The sequence below is a fragment of the Somniosus microcephalus genome, chromosome 2, assembly GCF_052327205.1.
Source record: "Somniosus microcephalus isolate GS21.2 chromosome 2, FLI_Smic_1.0, whole genome shotgun sequence".
NCBI classification, from domain to species: Eukaryota; Metazoa; Chordata; class Chondrichthyes; order Squaliformes; family Somniosidae; genus Somniosus; species Somniosus microcephalus.
In genome coordinates this window covers 238,305,733-238,330,343 of record NC_140988.1, presented here as the reverse complement: position 1 = coordinate 238,330,343, position 24,611 = coordinate 238,305,733, and the positions used below count along the sequence as shown (strand labels likewise).

General features: G+C 48.2%; 1 protein-coding gene across 1 annotated transcript in view; it reads left to right on the top strand.

The window, feature by feature from the left end:
• Window positions 1-24,611, top strand: part of dlc1 (DLC1 Rho GTPase activating protein) — a 60,964-nt gene that overhangs the window by 18,813 nt on the left and 17,540 nt on the right. Inside the window, exons 4-6 of the mRNA XM_085970495.1 lie at window positions 2,843-2,906; window positions 6,722-8,142; window positions 11,631-11,810. Coding sequence (XP_085826621.1) covers window positions 2,843-2,906; window positions 6,722-8,142; window positions 11,631-11,810 — 1,665 coding nt within the window. The remainder of the gene's footprint in view (window positions 1-2,842; window positions 2,907-6,721; window positions 8,143-11,630; window positions 11,811-24,611) is intronic.

The window sequence follows — 24,611 nt, the reverse complement described above, 5'->3', positions numbered from 1 at the left end:
TGGAAAAATGTGGTCGGGTGAGAAGTTTCTAAGTGTGCTTTGTGAAATGGGTGCTGTAAGTATGCATGCTGTGCACCTTATAGTGCATTAGCATGTCCTAAAAGTGTATATCGGACTCTGTATTAACAACCAGGCCTGGATTCTACACATTACATGTTCTGCCCTATCTGGAACAATATATGGTTTAGATTTGTAATTATGAAAATGTTTCTTTTAAGCATTCTTTTCATGTCATCAATATGGATTTCTGTATTAAAGTAAAGCAAATTTAACAACATGATTTCACATTAGGGTTTAAATGGAGAAGGTAGGTTTGGAGAAGCATTTTGAATGGGAGGTGCCTGCCCCTCCCCCGCATCACTATTACTACCACCCATCTAGTTAGGCTCCTACCTGATATGTGAAATCTAACATTTAATCTCTCCATCTCCCCCCACAGACACCTTACTGCTGTGTACTCAGCCAATACTCATATTTAAACTATTGATGTCTCTTGATCTGTAGCCAGAGCTAAAAAGATTGTCGATCTCTGGTGATAATATGGAGCCAGTAACTGACAGAGCCGATAGCTGATGTTAGTAGAATGGCTGTCTGGTGAGAACACAAGAAGTTTCAAGGATGCGAAAGGACCTATTGGCCTATCAAACCCTTCCCTTGTGTTTCAGGGCAAAATGGTGGCTCTCTGGAGTTGTGGAGGGAGATTAAAATAATATTTAATGTACCATATAGGAGATTCTAAGCAAGATGAGGTAATCATTTACATTGAAAACCTCCTCACCCCCAACACACGCACTCACTCACCCACCTTCTTTATTAACAGTCAGGTTATTTTCAGAATATCAAATAATAGTGATAGCATTTGTCTTGCTGTCAAAATATGTTAGAAATTAACTTCAACGCTTTTGAATTAATGGTTCTGTCAAAAGATTGGTCAAATAGATCCCAAAGATAAAGCACTTAGTTACTTTGTAACATTTTATAAGAGAAAGTGATACAGTCGATAAGGGAATAAATCTTTGCGTGTGTTGCTCACCTGGCTGTTAAAGAGGAATGTGCCCCATCTGCGCCATGCTTTTTGTTTTGTTTACCTTCCAGCTGCCTGCTTCCATCGCTGTAGACACTTGGCTTATCTGTCGCAGCTGACAGGAGGTTTGTGCGAACATTGATGCACAACAAAATGTTTGAATTATCAAAGGCATTCTTATCAGGCAGGCTGTTCATTTTTTGTTTCCCACATCAAAGTAACTGGGGCTCCAAGGGAGTGTGATTGCACAAGGCAAAGAGACGGTAGATTCAAGTCAGGAAAAAGGAGCTGCTTCTTGTTTTTATTATGTAAAAATTGATCTTAGTTCCTGCTAAAAATTCCGTGGTGAGGAGCGTTCAATATTCTGCTCCTCACCTGAAATAAGAAATAGTCTAAAAAGTTGATGAGCCTTAATGCAGCTACAAATCATATGTGAAAGCTGAAGGAGTGCTGTCAGAGCCACTTGAAAGTGAGATGATCCACAACAGGCCTGTCTGTACATCTGGAAGCAGTTAATATGTAATTCTTTCACTCTGACAACATGAGATGACATAGAGCTGTGGTACAATGGAAACAAAGCCATGCGCAAGGACAGTACAAAGAGCTAGATTGATACAACTATTGGATCTGCTGACTTGTACAATGGAGGTGGTTATTGAGAAAACTGGGCAAAGGGCCAAGACCCACACAGCAGGATACCACCAAGGCTGAAAAGAATAAGGGACAAGACAAGGTAAATCAGGAAGTGGCTATTAGGAGTCACCAAGCTTGGTTTTAAAATATAACTGTGGGAGGAAAACTGAGGGCGAGTAAGGAGTTCCACAGTTTTGAGTTGGCGGGAAGGAATGAGCTAGAGTGGAAAAATATGTTGTGAGTCTCAATTTCAACACATGTAGGGAGGAGAAGAAACATATATTTGTGTTCTGTAATTCAGCTGTGGCTCAGTTGGTAGCACCCTCGCCTCTGAGTCAGAAGGTTGTGGGTTCAAGTCCCACTCCAGAGACTAGTACAAAAATCTAGGCTGACGTTCTAGTACTGAGGGAATGCTGCACTGTTGGAGGTGCCATCTTTCGGACGAGACATTAAACCGAGGCCCCGTCTGCACTCTCAGGTAGACGTAAAAGATCCCATGGCACTATTTTGAAGAAAAGCAGGGGAGTTATCCCCGGTGTCCTGGCCAATATTTATCCCTTAATCAACATCACTAAAACAGATGATCTGGTCATTATCGCATTGCTGTTTGTGGGAGCTTGCTGTGTACAAATTGGCTGCCACGTTTCCTACATTACAATAGTGACTACACTTCAAAAAGTACTTCATTGGCTGTAAAATGCTTTGGGTCGTCCAGTGGTCGTGAAAGGTATGTCTAAATGCAAGTCTTTCTTTATAAAGATTATAATTTTGATAAATGTTTGTGGACAAGTTGTATTGGAGATATCATCACTCTAATCATGAAATAAATTAACTGGATTCTATTGTATTTTAACAATACTTTGATTCTGGATGAAATTGAGTTTTCACTTCTTTCAAAACAAAGTATGTACACATTCCACCAAGTTACCAGGGGAATGTGTGAAGGCTGTGCTGTAATCCGGGTTGTGCATTTGTCCTTTTGTTCTGCATTTTCCCTACAGCATAGTGATTACCATTGAGTATAATGGATACTAATTGGAGCCTTTCATACACACATTTTTATGTAGATGAGTGTCACAAGGAGCTGTATAAAGCATATTCATGGTGCGGGGAATGGCTATGATTGGGGGAAGGATGTGTCACTTGGTTCAGCTTGTCAATATTAATCTACTTTTCTTTTTTTAGGCGATTGAACACCCTTAATAAATGTGCTGTGATGAAACTAGAAATCAGCCCACAGAGAAAAAGAGTAAGTTCAACTTTATGTGGAGCTCTTTCTGAGGAACTGTTGATGACATGCTAGATTTTCCAAGTATGTTTAGATTTTCATTGTGAACCCTTAAGACAATAGCCACAGCCACCGTGTAAGAGTAACAGAGTTCCTGTTCATTTAGAAATTATTTAAAGTGCCAATAGAAGGTACAGTGATGCAGCCTATTAATGGTTCTGTGCTCTGACAGGGGTTCACTAATTTTCAATCGTGGCTGCATTGTTTGGGTGTGGCATTGTCCGGGCACTTCCCCACCGGGCAGAAAATCAAAGAGCAAGTTCCTGTGGGCAAATGTCAAACAGCATTGGTAGGGGACTGGATTAGTGGTAGTCACCAGCCCGCTCACCTAGGGCATGGATTGGAGAACCTAAAGAAACTAAAGAAAAGGAGCAATATAATTAATAAAAGGTGTAATAAAAGCACAATAAAATTAGAGAAGTTGATGAAATACATAGAAGAGTCTGAATAAGTGTGTTCCCAATTCCAGAGCAGAGTTCCAGTGGACATAAACACTACTGTTAGGCAGAAAAATTGCTATAAAAATAATCCCAATCTAAGTACTGTAAGTCATTTTTTTTTGGAAAAGTGTATTTATTAGGATTTAGCTATGCTTTGGGCAATACTACATTTTTCTTTGTAGTTATTATTAGTCGTGCTATAGACCACAGTTGTGTCTCCCAAATTTTACGTCAAGTTTCATGGGCCAAAGAGGCACTTCCCAAAAACATGTACTAAGGATTGCATTGTTGGAATGGCTCCTCTCTGATCAGCTCTTCAGTAGCGGTCAGTGCCTCTGCAAATTGTCCTGTAATGCTTTGCAACAACAACAACTTGCATTTATATAGCACCTTTAACATAGTAAAACGTCCCAAGGCACTTCTCAGGAGTGTTATCAAACAAAATTTGACAGTGAGCCACATAAGGAGATATTAGGGCAGATGACATAAAGCTTGGTCAAACAGGTAGGTTTTAAGGAGCATCTTAAAGGAGGAAAGAGAGGTGGAGATGTTTAGGGAGGGAATTCCAGAGCTTAGGGCCTTAGCAGCTGAAGGCACAGCCGCCAATAGTGGGGCGATTAAAATCGGGGATGCGCAAGAGGCCAGAATTGGAGGAGCACAGAGATCTCGAAGGGTTGTAGGGCTGGAGGAGGCTACAGAGATAGGGAGGGGTGAGGCCATGGAAGGATTTGAAAACAAGGATGAGAATTTTAAAATTGAGGTGTTGCTTAACTGGGAGCCAGTGTAGGTCAGCGAGCACAGGGGTGGATGGGTGAACTGGGCTTGGTGCGAGTTAGGACAGGGGCAGCAGAGTTTTGGATGACCTTAAGTTTATGGAGGGTGGAAGATCAGAATCTGGGCTAAAAGTCTACCATTTTGTACATTTAAGTTGAGTTGCTCTTGCCGTCAGTCTATAAATTTGACTACATGTGAATTAAGCTGGCGTTCAGTGGGCCAAAGGGACCAACAAAGACCCCTGTTGACCTGCAAAGGGTAAGGGGAAGAGATTACTTGCTCATTCCTTTTGGTGCCGCCCTGTCTTAAATAGGAATGTATGTCAGCATGCTAGGGCCATGCTTGAAAGTTCCTACCCTTCTGTCTTTCTCTTGTCAGATTATGGTATTTAGTCATCAGCAAGCTACTGTGATTTGAGATTGGGTTCGATAAAAGACCACATAGGTATTTGCTTCTGTAAATATAGTTTTGTAAAACAAGTGTACTACATAGTGTAATCTCAACTAACATCTAGCTTCAGTACATACAGATTCTGAGATCAAAGCTCTGTCTCAGTTTAAGGTCCTCATTACTTGTTACGCAATGTAAACATCAATAAAGGATGGTTTCAGAAAAAAGAATTTGTAGCTCATTGCAGTTCTGTTTGCTGGACGTGACATTATTCAAATACCTTGTAGCATGCGTCATTTATAAAAACCTTCACTGTGTTTTGAAAACTTTACTGGAGAAATAATCACATACTGTTGTGCTTCTCACAGCCCTGCAATTAAAAGCTCGAGATATTCCTGGATTTAATATCAAACAATGATTTGTCTTTTTTAGAAGAATAAAGAGATCAAGAAATAGACATGTTTGTCAAAGATACTCTATAATCATATGAACACTGACAATTTTTAAAAAGGCAGTGAAATTGACATCACAAAATATAATGATTACATATCTGCAGATTAATAAGTGTTATGGTTCTTGGGGGAAATGCATCCATTTTTATTTGGAAACTGTAAGTTAGAAATTATTCTTGGCGATAATAGCAGATGAATGCTTAACATATTCATATGTCCACTATTTTAATGGAAGAATTAACTCATTAATTTTAAGAGGAATGTCATAAATATATTAAGCATTTATCTAATTGTTGTCAATGGAAATTTTTAGCCCTAAACAATATTTGAAAAGAAATAGAGATTTTTTTTTCTCTTTTCTCGTCAATGTTCTTCTCACTTCTCCATTCCTGACGGCATTGATATTTTGCTGGGTTTGGTTCCAAAGGCACAGATTGCCCTCCAGTCCCTTGTTAAAGTGGCAATTATTCATGTATGAGCCTTGACAGTGAGTGACACGAGCATAAAGTTTTAGCAGATTGGGGCTCCCCATTTTAGTCTGTAACATAAGCATCAGCCTCAGTCTCTCCTCAATAAATTAGTCATCGCTAGAAGTTAGAAAGACAGTTGAAAATATTAAACCGTTTTAACACCTCAAGCAAAGTATATATTTTTTTAATTAGAAGTCGCTTAATGCTAGTAAGTCGCTGTACAATTTATAAAAGCCTGGCTTCATAATCATTGGTGCTTGATGTCTGAGAATGGTAATTAGGCACAGTGTTAAATTACAGAGCTCTGGGTCAGATCTGAAACTCCCCAGGTTAGCTTTGCAGTGTCATCTGTAACAGGCGACAGGGGAGGACCCTGGGGCACTAACTGTGGAGATTTAATGGCCATGTGTCGCCATCTCATTAGTCACAGTTGGGAGATACAGAAGTCCTGAGACAAGCACTGTGATAGTCAAAATTGGATAAGGCTTTGAGGTATGTACATAATTGCCGTTAAGGGAATTATAAAGCAAAAATAGTTTTTTTTACAAGGTAGCTGTTAGAAGGGGCTTCGATATTTTGTGAAACTGCATCCAATACTTTGTTCTCTTACTGGCACTCATTGGTGATGAGGAATGAGAAATGTTTTCTCTCTATCAGAAGTGTGGCTGGTGTCAGATGCAATGTTAAAATGTTGGCTGTCTATGGCATTTGCTGCGACAAACAGCATCAACTCTGAGAAACACAACCCCATGTACTAGACATAGGTATAAACAGAAATTCGGTGGAAACCTGAAATAAAAACAGAGAATTCTGCAAATGCACAGTTGGTCAGTCAGGATCTGAAACATAAGTTAGCAATTTTACATAGGACCAGTTACTAGATGTTGTCTTTATCTCCACAGGTCTCTAGGGACAGGAATTTTCTCGAAGCTGCTATAACTTCACCGTGAATTAAACGGTGTTTCTGTCGAAGTTACGGCAGCAAACCGAGGAAATTTCCAGCTTAGGCATTATTTTGCTTCCCAAAATAATGCCTAAAATAAGGTGCAGTAATAAGAGATGTAAGAGATTCATTCTATTTTGATTCTTTAGCAAGAGGAAGTATTCATCACTCTTCACTAAATTGGGTTTAATTTATTTGTCTAACACTAAGGCTGCATAGTAAAGTCATGATTTGAAGTTCATCTCAGCACTTGTGTACATAAAGTATCTGCTGCAAACTCTACCTAAAAGCTCATGTTTTCTTTAAGAGTGAAGATTCGGATGAAGATGAGCCTTGTGCTATCAGTGGCAGATGGACCTTCCAGCGGGACAGCAAACGATGGTCACGGTTGGAGGAATTTGATGTTTTTTCACCAGCAGAGGTTGCAAATGACATCTCTGCTGATGAAGCTTTGCTGAAGAATGCTGTGAGTCATGAGAGTGTGCTGACTGATCTAAGTGAACGGCAAGAAGTGGCATCGATTCACAGTGCTAGCAGCACAGGGAGCAATGGGGCAAACTTGCAAAAGGACGTAGAGACCAAAAGGACAAATTCTGAGATCAGCGTGATTTCCTCAGGGAACTCTATTACAAACGATGACTCATTCAGTAGCCTCCCTTCACCAAAGGACCTCTCCAGTTTTACTTTCAATGTGAAAGCTGAAAGAAACACAAAATCCAAGGCCAAGAGCTTCTTGAAGAGGATGGAGAGCCTACGCATCAAGAGTTCTCACAGCAAAAAGAAACTTCCTTCGAAAAATAACCTGGTCATCAGTGGACCTGTGCTCCAGGAAGGCATTGATGAGGAAAAATTGAAACGCCTGAACTGCATTGAGATATCTGCACTCAATGGCAACCATATAAATGCTCCCATGGTACGAAACCAAAGTGTTTCTTATTCTACGCAAACAAGTAGCAGCAGCAGTCAGTCAGAGACCAGTAGCGCAGTCAGCACACCCAGCCCTGTCACCAGAACTCGCAGCCACAGCACTTGCAATAAGCGAAGTGGAATGTATTTAGAAGGCTTTGACCCTTTCAGTCAGTCAATGCTGAATGACACCAGAGAGCAGAATTTAAAGAATGAGAAGGGCATGGAAGAGGACATCATCTTCTATATACCAGAGGATCACAAGCCGGGCACCTTTCCTAAAGCACTTTCTAATGGCAACTCCTCCCCCCAAGACAGCACTTCTGTAAACTGGCGCAATGGAAGTTTTCATGGACACAGACATCGTAGCCTGACCAGGGAGAGCAGTGCTGACAGCTCAAAGGAGTCTAGTTTTGGACGGAGACGAAACTCGTGCAGCTCTTCAGGCAGCCGCCTTAGTATCTATGACAACGTGCCAGGGTCCCATCTTTACTCTAGCACTGGTGATCTGGCGGATCTAGGGAATGAGGAGGACATTTTCCCAGAACTGGATGACATTCTGCACCATGTCAACGGATTACAAAGGATTGTAAACCAATGGTCAGAAAAGCTCTCTGATGAGGGGGACTCAGATTCAGCAATGGATTCTATTTCTCCCTGCCCATCTTCCCCCAAACAAATACACCTGGATATCGAAAATGGCAGGGCCTCACCTAGTGATGTCGACAGCACTGGGAACTCCATCAATGAGACAGAGGATCAATCAGTAATCCGAGAAAGGAGGGACTCGGGTGTTGGTGCATCGCTGACAAGATCTAACAGGTCAGTAAAATCATTTGCACTTGAAGCTTTACAGGCAGTAAGTTATGTTGTACGATATAAACTCAATTAGCTTTGGAGCATGCATAGACAAATGACAGCTTTCCTTTTGGCTATGGGTGTGTACGCGCTGTGTACCCACCCGTAGCGACATCGGAAATGCCAGTTTCAGGCATGCACAGCGTATGTGCTGAAAACTGGCATTTCTGATCTGTCAAGAATGCTCTTGACAGATCGAATGCCTGCCCTGGAGAAGGGTCTCTGCGGGCGGATAGTTCCGCTTTCTGGAGACCCTCCGCCCGCAGAAAACCCTTAGAATTTTTACGCCTGGTAAAAGCAGGTGTACGGCCTGCTTTTACCAGGAAAAGAGTTAAAAAAAAGTTTTAAAAAGATTTTTTCAGTCATTTATCATTTAAAAATACTTTTTAAAAAAAAAGGTAAGTTTATTTTTAGCCCCGTACAAAACTTTAATTCTTTTTATAAATTAAATTTTTGTTTAAAACATTAAATTTATTGTAATTTCAACTAATTTTAAAAAGGTTATGGTTTTTTAAAAATGTATTTAAAGTTTTACTATGTTTTTTCATTGATCCCCATTCATATATTTGACAGGTCTATCTGTCAAATGTATGAAGGGAGATTCCCTTCTTCTATTGGCTGGCCTGGCCCACGTGATCCCAGGGACGCTTGCAAACTGCATGCGCATCTGGGATATGTGGACCCTGCGCACTTGGAGTTTGGAGAGGCCCAGAATCGCACGCAGGAGGCCTCCGATCGGAAAATACAGCCCATCATACCTACTTCTTTTGTGCGATTTCTTAGGTTATGTCCAGATACCTCAATACTGAGAAACAAGCCTTACACCTTTTCACAATTGCTGTATCCTTTAATTCTCCGGTGGCATAGTGGTTAGCACTGTTGCCTCACAGCGCCAGGGACCCGGGTTCGAATCCGGCCTCGGGCGACTGTCTGTGTGGAGTTTGCACATTCTCCCCGTGTTTGCGTGGGTTTCCTCCGGGTGCTCCGGTTTCCTCCCACAGTCCAAAGATGTGCGGGTTAGGTTGATTGGCTCTGATAAATTGACCCTTAGTGTTAGGGGGATTAAATACGTGGGGTTACGGGGATAGGGTGGGATATGTGTCGGTGCAGGCTTGATGGGCTGAAATGGCCTCTATCTGCACTGTGGGGTTTCTGTGAACTGAATAATCCTTTCACAGTAAATATTTGTATCATTACTATAAAAGCTGAAAAATTATTTTATTTTTAACATCATATTTTTAGTGGTTGTCTTCCACATCTGTTACTCCCAATCAGTAAAATCCAGTTTCTTATAACTAGAGGGAACTCTTGTCCCCAACCCTTCCCACCTATGATGCTAAAGAATATTAAACCAAAGATCATTCTACCTATTCACTCTTGAGTTTCACATTCCTCCCAGCCCTATCATCATCTCCTGTACTTCTACCAGTCAGTCCCTACTGCTTGTAATGAACTTTCATTCTGTATCACTCTTCTGTTTACACCTCTTGTGCTGCCTTGGTATTTCCTGGCCCCTGCAATTTGCACTACCAACGTGTTTGTTTTAATTCATTCTTGGCATCGCTGGCAAAACTAGCATTTATTACCCATCCCTAGCTGCCATGAAAACTTTGTAGCAGTTTGATACAACTGAGAGGCTTCAGATGGCAGTTAAGAGTCAACCAAGCTGGTGTGGGACTCGAGTCACATATAGACCAGATAAGGACGGCAGGTTTCATTCCTAAAGGACCTTAGTGAAGTTTTTAACAACCATCATTATCTTCATGATCACTTTTTACTGATATCTCCAGATTATTTTAACTGAATTCAAATTCTCAAATTGCCATTGTGGGATTTGAAGTTGCATTCTCTGGATTACTAGTCTAGTAACATATCCGCTGCATTATGGTGCCCTTTTTCTAGTGCTGCCTGCTACATGGGACTTTAGCTTTATATACTTGCAGTTTTATCTCCTTGCTTAGGAGTAGCAACAAAAAATTTCTGCAATCTTGGGGACTGGGCAGACATCTGGTAGATATCAGCAATCCATTGGCAGGATAGGCACACCAACTTCAGTGTTCTTGCTCAGGCCAACATCCCCAGCATCGAAGGTTTGACCACGCTCAATCAGCTCCGATGGATGGGTCACATTATCCGCAAGCCCGATACAAGACTCCCAAAACAAGCGCTCTACTCGGAACTCCGACATGGCAAGAAAGCCCCAGGTGGGCAGAGGAAATGCTTCAAGGACACCCTCAAAGCCTCCTTGAAAAAGTGTAACATCCCCACCGACACCTGTGAAACCCTGGCCCAAGACTGCACAAAGTGGAGGAGAAGCATCCGGGAAGGCGCCGAACACTTCGAGTCTCTTCGCCGGGAGCAAATGGAAGCCAAGCACAGGCAGCGCAAGGAGCGCACGTCAACCCAAGCACCCTACCCACCCGTCCCTTCAACCACCGTCTGCCCCACCTGTGACAGAGACTGTAGGTCCCGCATTGGACTCATCAGTCACCTGCAAACTCATTTTTAATGTGGAAGCAAGTCATCCTCGGTTCCGACGGACTGCCTGAGAGAGAGAGAGAGAGAGAGAGAGATCAGCAATGGGAATGTTGACAAATGCAAGGTGATGAGACTTGAGAAGGGGAATAACCAGTGAATATATAAGATGAATAGTAGTAGACTACAAGGACACAACTAGCAGAAGGAGCTTGAGGTACTCGTGGATAGCTCATTGAAACCTTTAGCGTGGAATTTCATAACAGTAAAGAAATTAAACAAGATCAGAAGAGGGACAGTTTAGTTTTAATTTCACAAAGAGGGTTGTGAATGCTTGGAACAAACGATGGAGGTGGATAGTGTCCTCACATTCAAAAGAGAGCATGATAGCTTATTTGGAAAACAGCAATTGAGGATTATAAGACATTGTGCATTATTGCTATTTTTAACTTTGGGCCTGACCAGATGATCTTTTCTGGTGCTGTCCATTCCTTTTTTTTCCTGCCGTCCTTATCTGGTCTATATGAATATTGTATAGCTCTGTGTACCGACCCATGGAATATTTCAGCATAAACTGAAAAAGGAGTTTTAATTCTGGGTCCAGAAATACACTCTGTCTGAAATGATTAATCAGTAATGGATGATTTTAAGACCATATTAAAAATATGGCCAAATTACATTTTATGTGTTTAGTCTCAGAGCATTACCACTTAAGAAATCTTCTGCAGTAATCTACTTTGCTTTCCAAAATGCCTAGAACATTTAGTGAACTTTTGAACAGATTTTGTGGCTGTTTTAATACAAAAAGAATATTTTAAACCCACATAGGATTGTTGGCTTTGAAAAGTTTCATGCATTGTATCAGTAATCCTCTTAATCCTCTTTGAGTAATTATATAAATGGGACCTACCTGCTAGACTACAAACCAAAAGTAATCAGACGATTGATTTAATTATTATTGTTGTTTAATTAAACAGGCGACAGAGATTACGATGGGGCAGTTTCCAGATTTCTCATAGGCCAAGTTTAAATTCAGCCTCTCTGCAGATCAACAGCCAGTCTGTAGCACAGATGAACCTGCTGCAGAAATTCTCCCTGCTGAAGCTTACTGCCCTGATGGAGAAATATTCACCTTCTAACAAGCATGGATTTAACTGGTAGGTGCCACTGCATAGCAAAACAAAAAGAAATGAGTAATGTATATGGACCTCTAAGTGATAATCTGTTGCCATATGATAGTTGTCTAAGTTGTCAACTGCACAGTCACTTTGGAATGTATGCATCATCAATCAGTGGCATCTTGTCTTAAATCTGCAAGAAACATAGGGCCAGGTGGAAGGGCTTTGTGCCAGTAGCAAATATCTTCCACAAATATTTCCTGGTCCCATTAGTAAAAAAATAAGGTAAAGATTATACAAGTATTTTTATTGACTGCAATCGCTGGTCTAATACCTAATAGTCCAGTGTTAAAATATCAAATTCCTTTCCACAGTAAACCAGTTGTATCTACAGCACTCTGAGGTCAGGCTTAACTTTATGGAATCATCGCATTCAGTGATCAGGATCAGAGGAGGTTGCAGGACCATGTTGTCATGTTCTTGCTAAGATTTAACGCCTGTCTGCTTGGTTATCGTACACACTGTGAAGACCGAGGGGGTGAGTTTCTGCGGACGTTCTCCTGCTCAGTCGCCATAACCTCAGCACAAGAGCCGCAGAAACCCTGGGAAAATGGTGTAAACAACATTTGCGTTATTTTTCCGATCTTTCAGCAGCTCTTCCACTGAAGTTACAGCAGACAAATGGGAGTACTTCTGCGTAAATTTAGCCCCACTGTCTTTTGTACTTAGATTGTTTACATGGGAAACCCAGATTGATACTGGGAGATTGTTGTTGTTTTCATATCTTCCCTTGGAGAACAGTACAAAGTAGTGGATGGATTTGCAGGCTGATTAACAGTCTGTTAGGCTGCGACATCAACACACTTTCCACTCATTCCAGAGGCACAACCATGTATTTAAAAAGTTGGGGAGGGGGGGATATCAGAGGCAAAACTAGGACTCGGAATGGGGACAATGAGGGGTCATAGCCATACTAAAAAAATATTGGGGATATGCCATTCTCATCTCCGCCTCTTTGCCCCCCCCGCCCCCCACCTTTAAGAATAGGTACTTTCAGCAATTTTATTGCAGTGAGTTGCTTGGCCAGTTCTCCATGAGCCATACTAAAAATGGTAACCTTGTTTCCAATTCCTTCACAAACGATGGTGTATTTTTTCACAACATTCAACAATACTCTTGTTGTCTAGCCTGTTCTAAGAAATATTTATGACTTCAAGTATGGTTCCATCCTTTCTTCTCTAACAGTAGTACTTTGTATATCTAACTGAAAGATGCCCACTGTGTTTCTTTTTTAGATTACGCATGTGATTCAATGCTTCAAGTTAAACACAGCAATACGTCCTCAGCTCTTGGTGTATTTTTGTATACTTGCCTTTTAAAGCAGTACGTGAAGTTCATGAGCTGTGGTTGTTTTCAGCAGTGTTACTTGTCGAACTGTGTTTCCCACTGGCAGTGTCTGAACTTTCACATCAGTCTCACACTGTCGTAAATGAAAGTGGACATTCTGGCTGCCTCGAGGTTTAATGAAACCAAGCTCTGGTTACACAAAACCCACATTGTCAGCCTAGCTGTTCAATCCAGAGCTACAAGAAGTGGCATCATTGAGCGCGGTGGAACATTAGGTTTCATTTTGCCTTGGATACAAATCAACCAGAGATCACTTTTGTTTTTTGCCCAGAGCTCAGTGTTATCATTGACAGTAGAACATGTCAGTAGTGTGGCCAACAGGCCCTTGTGCTTGTTTGATGTAGCAGATTTTTAAAAAAAAATCAGTATCAGATTGGATTACAGACAATTAAAGAATCAAAGCGGATATTGGTACTTCATAGAGGATGCCAAAGAGAACATGATCCTGGCAATGGTATAATGAAAGGAAGGCATGTCAGGCCATTTCAAATAGTAAATGAAACATTACAATTAACCCTTGGACTGCTGATATGTTCAGGGAAATTCCTGGCTCCCTGGACCAACTCGTGCTTATTTTCAGCTTATACACTATGACGATGAACTAAACGTTGATATTACAGTAATAAAGTTACTCCAACATCAGGGAAAGCTTTATTACTCTACTACATTAACCCTAAACTACACAATCATTTAACACCCAAAACACAATACAGTATTGGGGGGGATTTTATCTTTTGGCAGGGAAGGCAAATGGCCAGTTGCGAATTGGCCACCCGTTACCACGCCCAATTTTCCTTTCCATTGACTTCAGTGCTACCGCCCATTCTCCGCCTCCACTGAAAACTAAAATCTACCTCAACTTTACATCAAAATAAGAACATTTAAGCAGTTTATCATCAGAACAGGAGTAGGCCATTGAGCCCCTCGAACCTGTTCTGCCATTATCTATGCTCAGCCTCATCCCGTTCTTTTGTCAATCTCTCTCTCATCCTGTCACCAAATGAATTCTAGACATGAAAGTAGTGTGCAAGTGAGAAGGCCTTGTAAACTTGTTGCCTGTTCCCCCTTCCCCACACCCCGACAGCATCTAAGCAAAAATAGCTTATCATTAACAACTACACCTACTGATAGTATTCATAATTATTGGGTGAGTACAGCACCAGGCTCGACTGTGTTAGCTCACATAGTTAAATAAACTGCTGTAGGAACTGGGGTTCCTAGCCGAAGAATTGAGATCGACTCAGAAAATCAAAAACAATAAAATTTAATGAACAAACGAAGCTGTACAGGAAACTGTAGGATACAATGCAAATAGGTCTGGTCTGCTTGAAAGCCTCTCTGGAACTGCTAGAAGGTTCCGAGCTCAACTGCTAGCAGGTTCCGAGTTCAACTGCCAGCAGGTTCTGAGCTCTACTGCTAGAAGGTTCCGAGCTCTGACGTCATGACGTCATCACATTCTTCCCGCTGTTGAGAGATCACGTCATCACGCGGAGTACAGGAAAGAAGCCCTAGTACAGTTAACAGATACATTAAAGGTGCAGCCCCCAGCTGTACAACATTGCTGTAAAAGGAATTATATACAATTGCCCGTAATCCTCTGGTGGTTCCGCCACATGCGCCCCCCCAGAATTGCTTTTAACAGAGAAGGTAAGGCGAGAAGTGGGTCTGACGAGTCTGTCCGACCGACTGCGATACCCCGGCAGCTGGAACGGAGCGCTAGAAGACGAACTGGCCATTGGCTGTGGTTGGGATGACGCCGCAGGCGGAGGAGAAAAAGAGGCCGGCTGTGGTCGACCCGGTGAGGCGGGCACTGGCGACTCGGCGGATGACTGTGGCTGTACTGGACCGGCAGTCGACGGTGGACAACCACGACGAGGCGGCTGAGCGGTGATGACTGGTTCGCTCAGATCCAGATGCGCCGGTTTCAACCGGTCGATGGAGATGTGGTCAGGCTTACCGCCGACGTCGACTGTGAAGGACTTGTCACCTGACGAGATGACGCGGAACGGACCTGTGTAAGGTGGTTTGAGCGGGTTTTTGCGAGCATCCTGCCGAATGAACACGTATTCTGTGTGTAGAGTCCGCGCCTCAATAATACACGGACTGCGGGAGAACAATTAAACAGGTATTTTACTGAACAGAGGGTACTCTTTTGTTTGGACCAAAAAAAAAACCCAAAACAAATTGGACTGTAAATTAACAAAAGTTCAACTAAAACTTAACAAATCAAATTAAAATTTGTTTTTCCAGGTTGATGATGCACTCCAGTCCCCGCGGCGCCCACCGGTCGCGGAAATACTCAAGCGTGCCGGCGGACACCGCATCCTCTATCTCCAGGGCCACCCGGGTGCGAACATGGCCGCGGAAGAGAGGCAGGCAATCCGGCCGGACGACCCCCTCGACCGCCCGCTGCCTGGACCAATTGATGGCTCTTTTAGCCAGGCCCAGGAGCAGGCCTACAAGGAGGCCCTCCAACCTGCCCGCTCCCCTCCGCACCGGGTGACCGTAGATCAAGAGCGTGGGACTGAAGTGCAACCAAAAATCGAGGAGCAGCCCCTTCAAGTAGTGAAAGAGGGGCTGCAACCTCTCACACTCGACGTAAACGTGAAACACGGACTCCTCCAGGCCGCAAAAAATGCAGGCGGCCTGGGAGTCCGTGAACCTACTTAAAACCATATTGCACGGGACCGCTCCGTGCAACACCCTCCAGGCCAAGTCCCCGATGGAACAAGGGAGGACTCCCGCGTAGAGAGCCCTCCATTGGGGACCTCCGCCGGTCGGCAAGACGCCACGCCAAGGCGTGTCCGGACGGCAGATGAAGATGGCAAAGTGGAGAGTGTGCAGGAGCAGCCCGTACAGGAAACCCTTCCGCGCGGAATGAAAAGGCACGGAGGGTATTTCCTCGAGATGGCTCAAGTTGTGAGGAGCCGGTTCCCGAGGGGAGTTTCGGGGCCGGGCGCCGATGAGGAATTCCGTCCGAACGGGGGTAAGCTCGGACGGGATCGCCCCACGTGCTTGAGCCGCCTTGATACACTGAGTGGAGTCGGGGCCCAGTGCCACTTTCACCGACTCGATGGCTTCGACCACGAGCCAGGCGTTGGCCCAGGACAGGCGCCGCGCCAGCTCCTCCGGCACCATCCAGCCCGCTCCTCCGCCATCGAGCAGGTCCCCGACTCTGGTCACCTTGCCAGGCACAGCCCTGCCCTCCGCCAGCCGCCGGAACCCGCGGTCGTGGAGGTGCGGATTCCTGAGCAGCGGCTCCCGAAGGAGAGCCGCCGCTCCTGACGGGGGAGAGCTCCGCCTGGAAGCGACGTAGTTCCAAACCCATAGCAGTTCCTGGTAGAAGACAGGCAGCTCCCGCAGGCCGGCACGCCTGCCGCCCACTTTCACAAACAGGAGCTATGTGTCGTAATTGAGGCCGTGCAGCTGGCGGAAGAAATACGTCGCCAGCGCACACCATCTCGGAGGATTCTCGACGTACAGGTATCTCTGCAGCGTCTGAAGACGGAAAGTCGCAGCCTGGGTGTGAAGGCACACCAGCGCCTGACCGCCCTCCCTAAGCGGGAGACAGAGAACCGCGGCAGAGACCCAGTGCTTCCTTTTGTCCCAGAAGAAGTCGATGAGCTTCTTCTGCATCTTGGCGACAAACGCAGGGGGAGGGATCAAAGTGACCAACCGGTACCACAACATGGCGGCCACCAGCTGGTTTATGACCAGCGCTCGACCCCTGTAGGACAACACTCGGAGCAGTCCTGTCCAGCGTCCTAGGCGAGCGGTGACTTTGGCCTCCAGCTCTTGCCAGTTCGCCGGCCAGGCGTCCTCGGCAGGGCTAAGGTAGACTCCCAAATAGAGGAGGTGCGTGGTGCTCCAGGCGAAAGGCCTGAACTCCTCCGGCAGGGAGTCCACCCGCCACTGACCCACCAGGAGTCCGGAACATTTCTCCCAGTTGATCTTGGCGGAGAATGCGTCCGAGTAAATCTGCTGGCATTCCCGCATCCTCCGCAAGTCAGCGGGATCCGTGACCGTGAGGAGCACGTCATCAGCGTAAGCCAAGAGGACCACCTCCACGCCCGGCCCTTGCAGAGCCAGTCCCGTCAACCTCTTCCGCAAGAGGCGCAGGAATGGCTCCACGCAAATGGCGTATAACTGACCGGACATGGGGCATCCCTGACGCACCCCCCTCCCGAAGCGAAGGGGCGCCGTCAAGGACCCGTTAACTTTAATCAGACACTCTGCGGCGGCGTACAAAAGTCAGATCCGGGCGACGAAATGCGTCCCGAACCCGAATGCGCGCAGAGTCCCGAAGAGATACTCGTGATCCACCCTGTCGAACGCCTTCTCCTGATCCAGGGAGAGGAAGGCGACCGACAGACCAGCCCTCTGGGAGTGGTGGACCAGGTCCCGGGCCAGATGGATGTTATCGTGGATGGCCCGGCCCGGGACCGTGTAGGACTGGTCAGGGTGGATCATGTGGGCCAGCACGGTGCCGAGGCGAGCAGACATGGCCCTGGCAAAGATTTTATAGTCCGTGCTGAGGAGGGAGACTGGGCGCCAGTTCTTAAGGAGGCGGAGATCGCCCTTCTTAGGCAGCAGGACAATGACCGCCCTGCGCCAAGAGAGGGGCATCTCCCCGGTCGCCAAACTTTCCCCCAGGACCCGTGCGTAGTCGCCCCCCAAGACGTCCCAGAACGTCCTGTGGAACTCCACGGTCAGCCCATCCAAACCCGGGGACTTTCCCCTAGAGAGCTGGCGGAGGGCGCCGGTCAGCTCCGCCAGGCTTAGCGGAGCGTCCAGTTTTTCGGCGCCCTCCGGGCTGACCTTCGGCAGGTCCTCCCACAAAACTCTGCGTGCATCCTCGCTGGACGGATCCGGAGAGAAAAGAGCCCCGTAGTAGGCGCGGGTCTCCGCGCTGATTCCCTCCGGATCCGAGACCAGAGATCCGTCGTCGGCCAGCAGCCCCAAGAGCTGCTTACGGACCCCCCGTCTTTTTTCCAGCGAGTAGAAGAAGGGGGAGCCGCTGTCCAGGTCCCGCAGGAGCTGGATCCACGACCTCACGTACGCGCCTCGGGACCTGACGAGCTGCAGGTCCTTCAGCGCGCCCTTCTTCTCTTCGTACACCTTCCGCAGGGCCGGGTCCTCGACGACCTGACCGAGACGGGACTCCAGGTCGAGCACCTCCTTCTCCAACCGCCCGACCCGGGCCTCCCGCCTCTTGGTCGACCCCTTCGCGTACTCCTGACAGAAGAGACGGATGTGAGCCTTGCCCACATCCCACCATAGCCTCAAGGAGGGGAAGCCCCCCTGCTTCCTTCTCCAGTCGGCCCAGAATCGACGAAACGAATCCCGGAACCGTGCGTCTTCCAGCAGCAGGTTGTTAAAATGCCAGTACGCGGACCCCCCCCCCCCGTGCACGCAGAGGAGCGAGCTCCGCCCATACCAGGTGGTGGTTCGTGCACGGCACCGGCCGCATGGAAGCCGCCGGAACGCAGGAGACGTATGCCCGGGAAATGTAAAGGCGGTCGATTCTGGACCTTCCTCCCCCAGACCTCACGCTAGTGAAGGCGCTGGAGTCGGGGTGGAGATTTCGCCAGACGTCCACCAAGTCGAAGGACCCAACCAGGTCCCTCAACTTCTCCATCGCCGCCGGGCTTCGCGGGGGACCCGAACGGTCCCTCGCCTCGAGGGTGCAGTTAAAATCCCCCCCGAGGATGAAGCACTCACCCACGTTGACAGAGCCCAAAAGAGCGGACACTTCTTCGAAGAAGCGCACTTGCTGCGCACTGGTCTGAGGGGTGTACACGTTCACTAGATGGAGCGGCACGCCCCCCAGGCGAACAGTGACCTGGAGCAAGCGGCCCGGCATGTGCTCCTTGACCCCCAAGATCTCCGGCTGAAAATGCGGGGACAGCAAGATAGCCACCCCGCTGGAATTGTTGGAGAGGTGACTCATGCTGACCCCTCCTTGCCACACCAGGAGCCACATGGCTTCGTCTCCCGGAACGGTGTGGGTTTCTTGCAGGAAGCACACCGCATACTTCCCGTCCCGAAGGACCGAGAAGTTATTGAATCTGCGGCGCGCCTCCCTGCTGCCGTTGATGTTGAGGCTGGCTATGGTTATCTTCATGTCAGAAGCATAGTGCAACCTCTACCTACACCTAACGGGGGGAGGAAGCGCAGCCGCTGGTCAGCCGCCACTTCCTCAGCAGCCCAGTGAGAAACGTTGTGAGCCGACGCAGCTCGAGCGGGTTCACATCCTCGTCCGCGCCCATGATCTTAACGGCGGCGCGGACGGATACGATGAGCACCGCCAGCTCCGACCACCTATCGAGGGCCAGCCGGACCTTATTGCGCCGACCCAGGCACGTGGCCATAAAATCCCGGAGTTCCCTTACGGGAATGAGGGGAGACTCGGCAAGGGGCACGAGGTCATCCATCGCCTCATCGGCGCTGGAGTCCAAATCGTCCTCCGTGCCCATCACCAAGTCCCCATCCTCCTCCAGGGGGTCGTCACCAGCGGCCGACCCGTCCGTCGCGCAGTGCGCAGCGAACGGCTCGGCCGCACCAGCCGGCCCCGCCTCCGCCCGGATCCCACCCCCAGGATCGGCGGCAGAGGATTCCTCCCTGGGCGCCTCTAGGGGCGCCGGGCCAGAAGACGGCGGCGGTTCGGAGTCCCCCCCCGCCTCAGACGCCAGAACGACCGGAGAAACCGGGGAGAGAACAATTCCCAGCTCCTCCAGTACGTCCGGCACCAGAGACGCAGCCAGGGGGCCATCCTCCTCCCCGCCACCAACCTCCGACCCAGCGGATGGGGTGTCTTGAATTAAAACCTTGACCGGGACGAGCAGCCCCTGGGAGATGGCCGGGTCGCATTGGGCGAGCTCATTTTCCTCGAGCTCGCCCGACCCGGACCCCAGGCCGCCCGACCCGGCGAGGGGTAACGGTACATATAAAATGTCAATTTCCGCGGGTTGATCTGCGACCCCCCCACGGGCAGGGTCTCATTCCCATCCCCAGGAGGCACGTGCCGGACAGACCCATCTGCCTCAGCCTCCCGAGAGACAGGCGACCCCTGCCGATCGCTGGTGATGATGACAGCGGGGGAGGGGGGGGTGCGCAGTACCCGCGGCGGGCGACGACTCCCCCTGCTCGGAGGGACCTTCCTCCTCCCGGTCCTCCTCCTCTTCCAGGGGGTCGCGCCTTTTTAGCACGGAGGGAGCGAGGGAGACCTCCATGTCTGCAGAGGCCTCCTCCTCTGCTCCCTCCGGTGGAGTAGGTTTGTCGGGTTCCTTGGGCCCGAGCCCAGCCGCAGGTATTGGCGTTACCGCTACGGCGGTTGCGGCCACAGGCTCGGGCACGAGGCCCCTCCCACTCGCGTCTGCCCCGATCAACTCCGCGAGGAGCGCGGGTGTAAGGGGCGCAAGGGGCAAGGGGTGGCCCTCCACGGGGGGACCCGCCCCAAGGTGTTTAGTTTTATTCCGCGCCCTCTTTCCGGCCGGACGCGCTCCCTCCCCCCCGCCGGAGGCCTTGGTGGCATCGGCCTCCGGCGTCGACCGCGCATTGGTTACTCGGGATGCGCGGGCAGACCCGGGGGGAGGAGTGGCGGCGGCGCCAGCCTCGGCCGCAGTAGACGATCTGGCAGCCTTGGAGGCGGGGTAGTTTTTCCTGATGTGCCCCACCTCCTTGCAGGCGTGGCACCGCACACCGTCCGACGTCCAGAAGACGCGATAGGCGGTCCCCTCGTGGAGGACGACGAACGCCCCGTTGGTGTCCTCCTCCCGCGCCAGCTGGATAACCAGCTGGCGCCGGAAGGAGAAGACGTGGCGAAGGCTGGCCTCCCGGAAGCCGAGCGGGATTGGTGTGATCCCCGACCTCACCTCCCCAAGTTGGCGTAAATGGGGGAGGAGGAGCTCACCAGGAACATAGGGCGGGACGTTAGAAATGACGATCCTCTGCGCAGTGGCCTCGAGAGGATCCACCGGCAGGAAGGTCCCGCCCACGGTGAGCCCCTTGGCGACGGCCAGGGACACCGCCCGCTCCGACCCCAGGAAGGACACAGCCTTCCCATACATTTTTGAGGCCGCGACGATGGCTGAGGGGCCGACAACCCCGGCCATGGCTTTAACGCAGGCCTCAATGGTCATAGTGGGGTGAGTGTAGCTCTTCACCCCAAGCTTTTTTGTCATAAGTCTAAAAGGTGACGGGGCAGCAGAAGTAGCGGGAGCAGCTGTGGCTGTGGCTGCCACTCCCGCATAAGTCCTGGCTGGCCCCGCCACCGGCGAAGATGCAGTCGCCATTATGGGGTGTTTTTATAAGGGCTACACTCACCCCAAGTCACAGGCCTGAAGGTGTTAATGGCCTCAGGTATTTTTTTTTGTCCTCTATTGAGCAGAGGGAGCTGTTTAAAATGAAGGCACTCCTCTCCCTTTATTGATTGAAATTGGGAGAGGGGCCTTCTCCCCTCTGCTCAATAGGCAATTAATCAATAAAGATGAAATGAAATTGAAGTGCCCAGAGAAAGAGGCAGAGAGAGACAAAGAGAGGGGGGGTGGTGGGAAGCAGGGAGGCCGCAAGGGCAGGGTTGCCACTCAGGATGGTGGGTGGGTGGGTGTTGGCAGGGGTGCACTCTCCGATGGAAAATTAAAAGTCTTTGATGGTGGTGGTCTTCTGGCAGGGGGAGAAGATGTCTTCACCTGGGCAAGCTGGAGATGCCCCAGGCTCAGTCCCACACCAGGTCTTAACGATGTAATTAATGAAATTGGACTTCACCTAGGCAGCTCCAGCTGTCCCAGGTCAGGCAATAGAAGGGATGCTTATTAGTGGTGTGTGTGGCCTAGTTTTTAACAAGAGCCACACACACACCCCTTGATGATCCGGCCTTGTTTCTTCTTTTCTGCCCCCACCTGAAATACAAAGTCTTTGGGAGAGTGCCCCAAATAACACCCACCTGTAGATGTTCAGAAAGATGTTCTCCTTCCCTCCTTCCAAACAGTTGGTTGTTTTCTGTTGATGGTGGTTTCTCTCCCCTCTCTCCCTCTTCTGAAGTGGAGGTCAATTTGGGGAGGCAGTGATAGGAAAGGCCTCTCCCCTGGTTGATGTTGTTGCTGGCCTCCTTTCTCCTTCTCCTCCTCTGTCTTCTCTCTCCAGGCACCCCTGTTGATGTGATGATGGTGGTGGTGGTGGCCTATCGTTGTCCTCGTCTTCCTGGTCAGGAGACCACCACTTTCCACTCTCCACTCTCCTGGTTTGGCTGCTCCTTCTCCTCCTGCTGACTGAGGCAGCTGCACAGCCAGCAATGCTGAGAATGAGGTCGTAACGGCAGACTGAAGTACAGAAGCCTGCTAGGGCCTTTTTATACAGGGGTGGTCACTGCCGGTACTGCAGTATAAAATCAGTTCTTCTCTTAAAGGTACATACACAACAATTCCTCCCCTTTTAGATAAACAGTACATAACATTCATTTAACAACTAATTAATAACTAATTACAATTACAATTTTCTCGGTACTATATACATCAACTGTAATAATCATTTATAAGTTCAGTCTTTGAGGAGGCTTCCTAATCCTGACTGGATAGCGTCTTTCTCGAGTATCCTGTTCTTGTGGTGGAGTCGATTCTGGCTCATTGTCATTGGTTGGTTCATCAGCTTCAAATACCACTGCTTCTGAGGTAGACGCAATCTGTACTTCGGGCTCATTACCAGGTGCACATGCTCGTGGTATAGGTTTGGCTTGTTCCTGTGACACTAGAATCTGGTCAGCCTGGCGTCTCACGATGCTCTCTCCAACGTCCACTGTGTACATTAGTGGTCCCTGCTGTGTGCATATCGTTCCTGGCTGCCATTTTTCTGTTCGGTAGTCGCGGGCCAAGACTGGTTGTCCTATCCTGAAGCTCCTGGTTGGCTTCTCGTTGATGTGCTGGAATTGCTTATCTTCAACATCTCGTCTTATGTTTGGTTTGAGCAAATCCAGGCGACATCTTAGCCTTCGGTTGAAGAACATTATGGCTGGAGCTTGGTTGGTGACTGCATGTGTCGCATTCCGGTAAGCAAACAAGAAATTATCTACCTTGTGTTGTAGTGGTATGTCGTTGTTATACATCGCCTTTATTGCCTTTTTAAAGGTCTGAACAAACCTTTCAGCCAATCCATTTGTGGCTGGATGATATGGGGCAGATGTGTAATGTTTCACCCCATTATTCCTCAGAAACCTCCGGAAATCCTCGGACACAAACTGTGGCCCATTGTCGGAGCAAATCTGTTCTGGCAAGCCATTCCTGGCGAAGATGGTCCGTAGGACTGCAATAGTTTTCTCCGTGGTGGTGGAGGACATTTTGATGACCTCTGGCCATTTCGAATGGGCGTCCACGGCGATTAGAAACATTGAGTCCATAAATGGACCAGCAAAATCAATGTGTACCCATTGCCATGGAGATGAGGGCCACTCCCATGGGTGTAGAGGGGCCTGTGGTGGTGCATTTTGGACTTTCTGGCATCCTGAGCAGCTCTTGGTCAGGTCCTCAATTTGTTTATCGATTCCCGGCCACCACACATAAGCCCTGGCTAGGCTTTTCATTTTTACCCCTCCCAGATGACCTTCATGAAGCTCATTGAGCACTCTGTCTCTCAACTTGGGTGGAATTACCACTTGGGATCCACACATCAAGGTCCCCTGGCACACTGACAGCTGTTCTTTCCTTGGCGAGAATGCTGGCAACAGTGAGTCGCCATGTGCTGGCCATCCCTTCACCGTCAAATCATAGACCTGAGAGAGTGTCGGGTCATTTCGGGTTTCCTTCTCTATACTTGAGTTTGTAACAGGCAGACATTTGACTACGGTCGCATGGAATATCTCAACAGGATCCACTGCAGGTGCTTCCTCTACCGTAGGCAACGGTAGGCGCGACAGCCCATCAGCGTTTCCATGCTGCTTCGTACCCTTGTATTCTATGTCGTACTGATGTGCCCCTAGAAAAAGTGACCATCTTTGCAGCCGTTGCGCCGTCATCACCGGAACGCCCTTCTTTGGGTTAAAAATGGAGACCAGGGGCTGATGATCAGTCAGTAGGGTGAATTTCTGCCTGTGCAGATAGTGATTGAACTTCTTCACCCCCCACACCAGGCTGAGGGCCTCCCTGTCAATCTGGGTGTAATTACGCTCGGCTGAGGTTAACAAGCGCGAAGCAAAGGCTATTGGCCTCTCTGAACCGTCAAGGAATTTGTGTGACAGCACCGCTCCAGGGAGACGCATCACATGCCAACCGTTTGAAGTGATTAGGCATTTACATTTCTGAAAGGCACGCTTACACTCATCACTCCATTTCCATGTTACTCCAGTTTGCAGCAGGGCGTTCAGTGGGTGCAGAATTGTAGATAAATTCGGCAAGAACTTATGGTAGTAGTTCACCAGCCCGAGAAACGACCTCAGTTGTGACA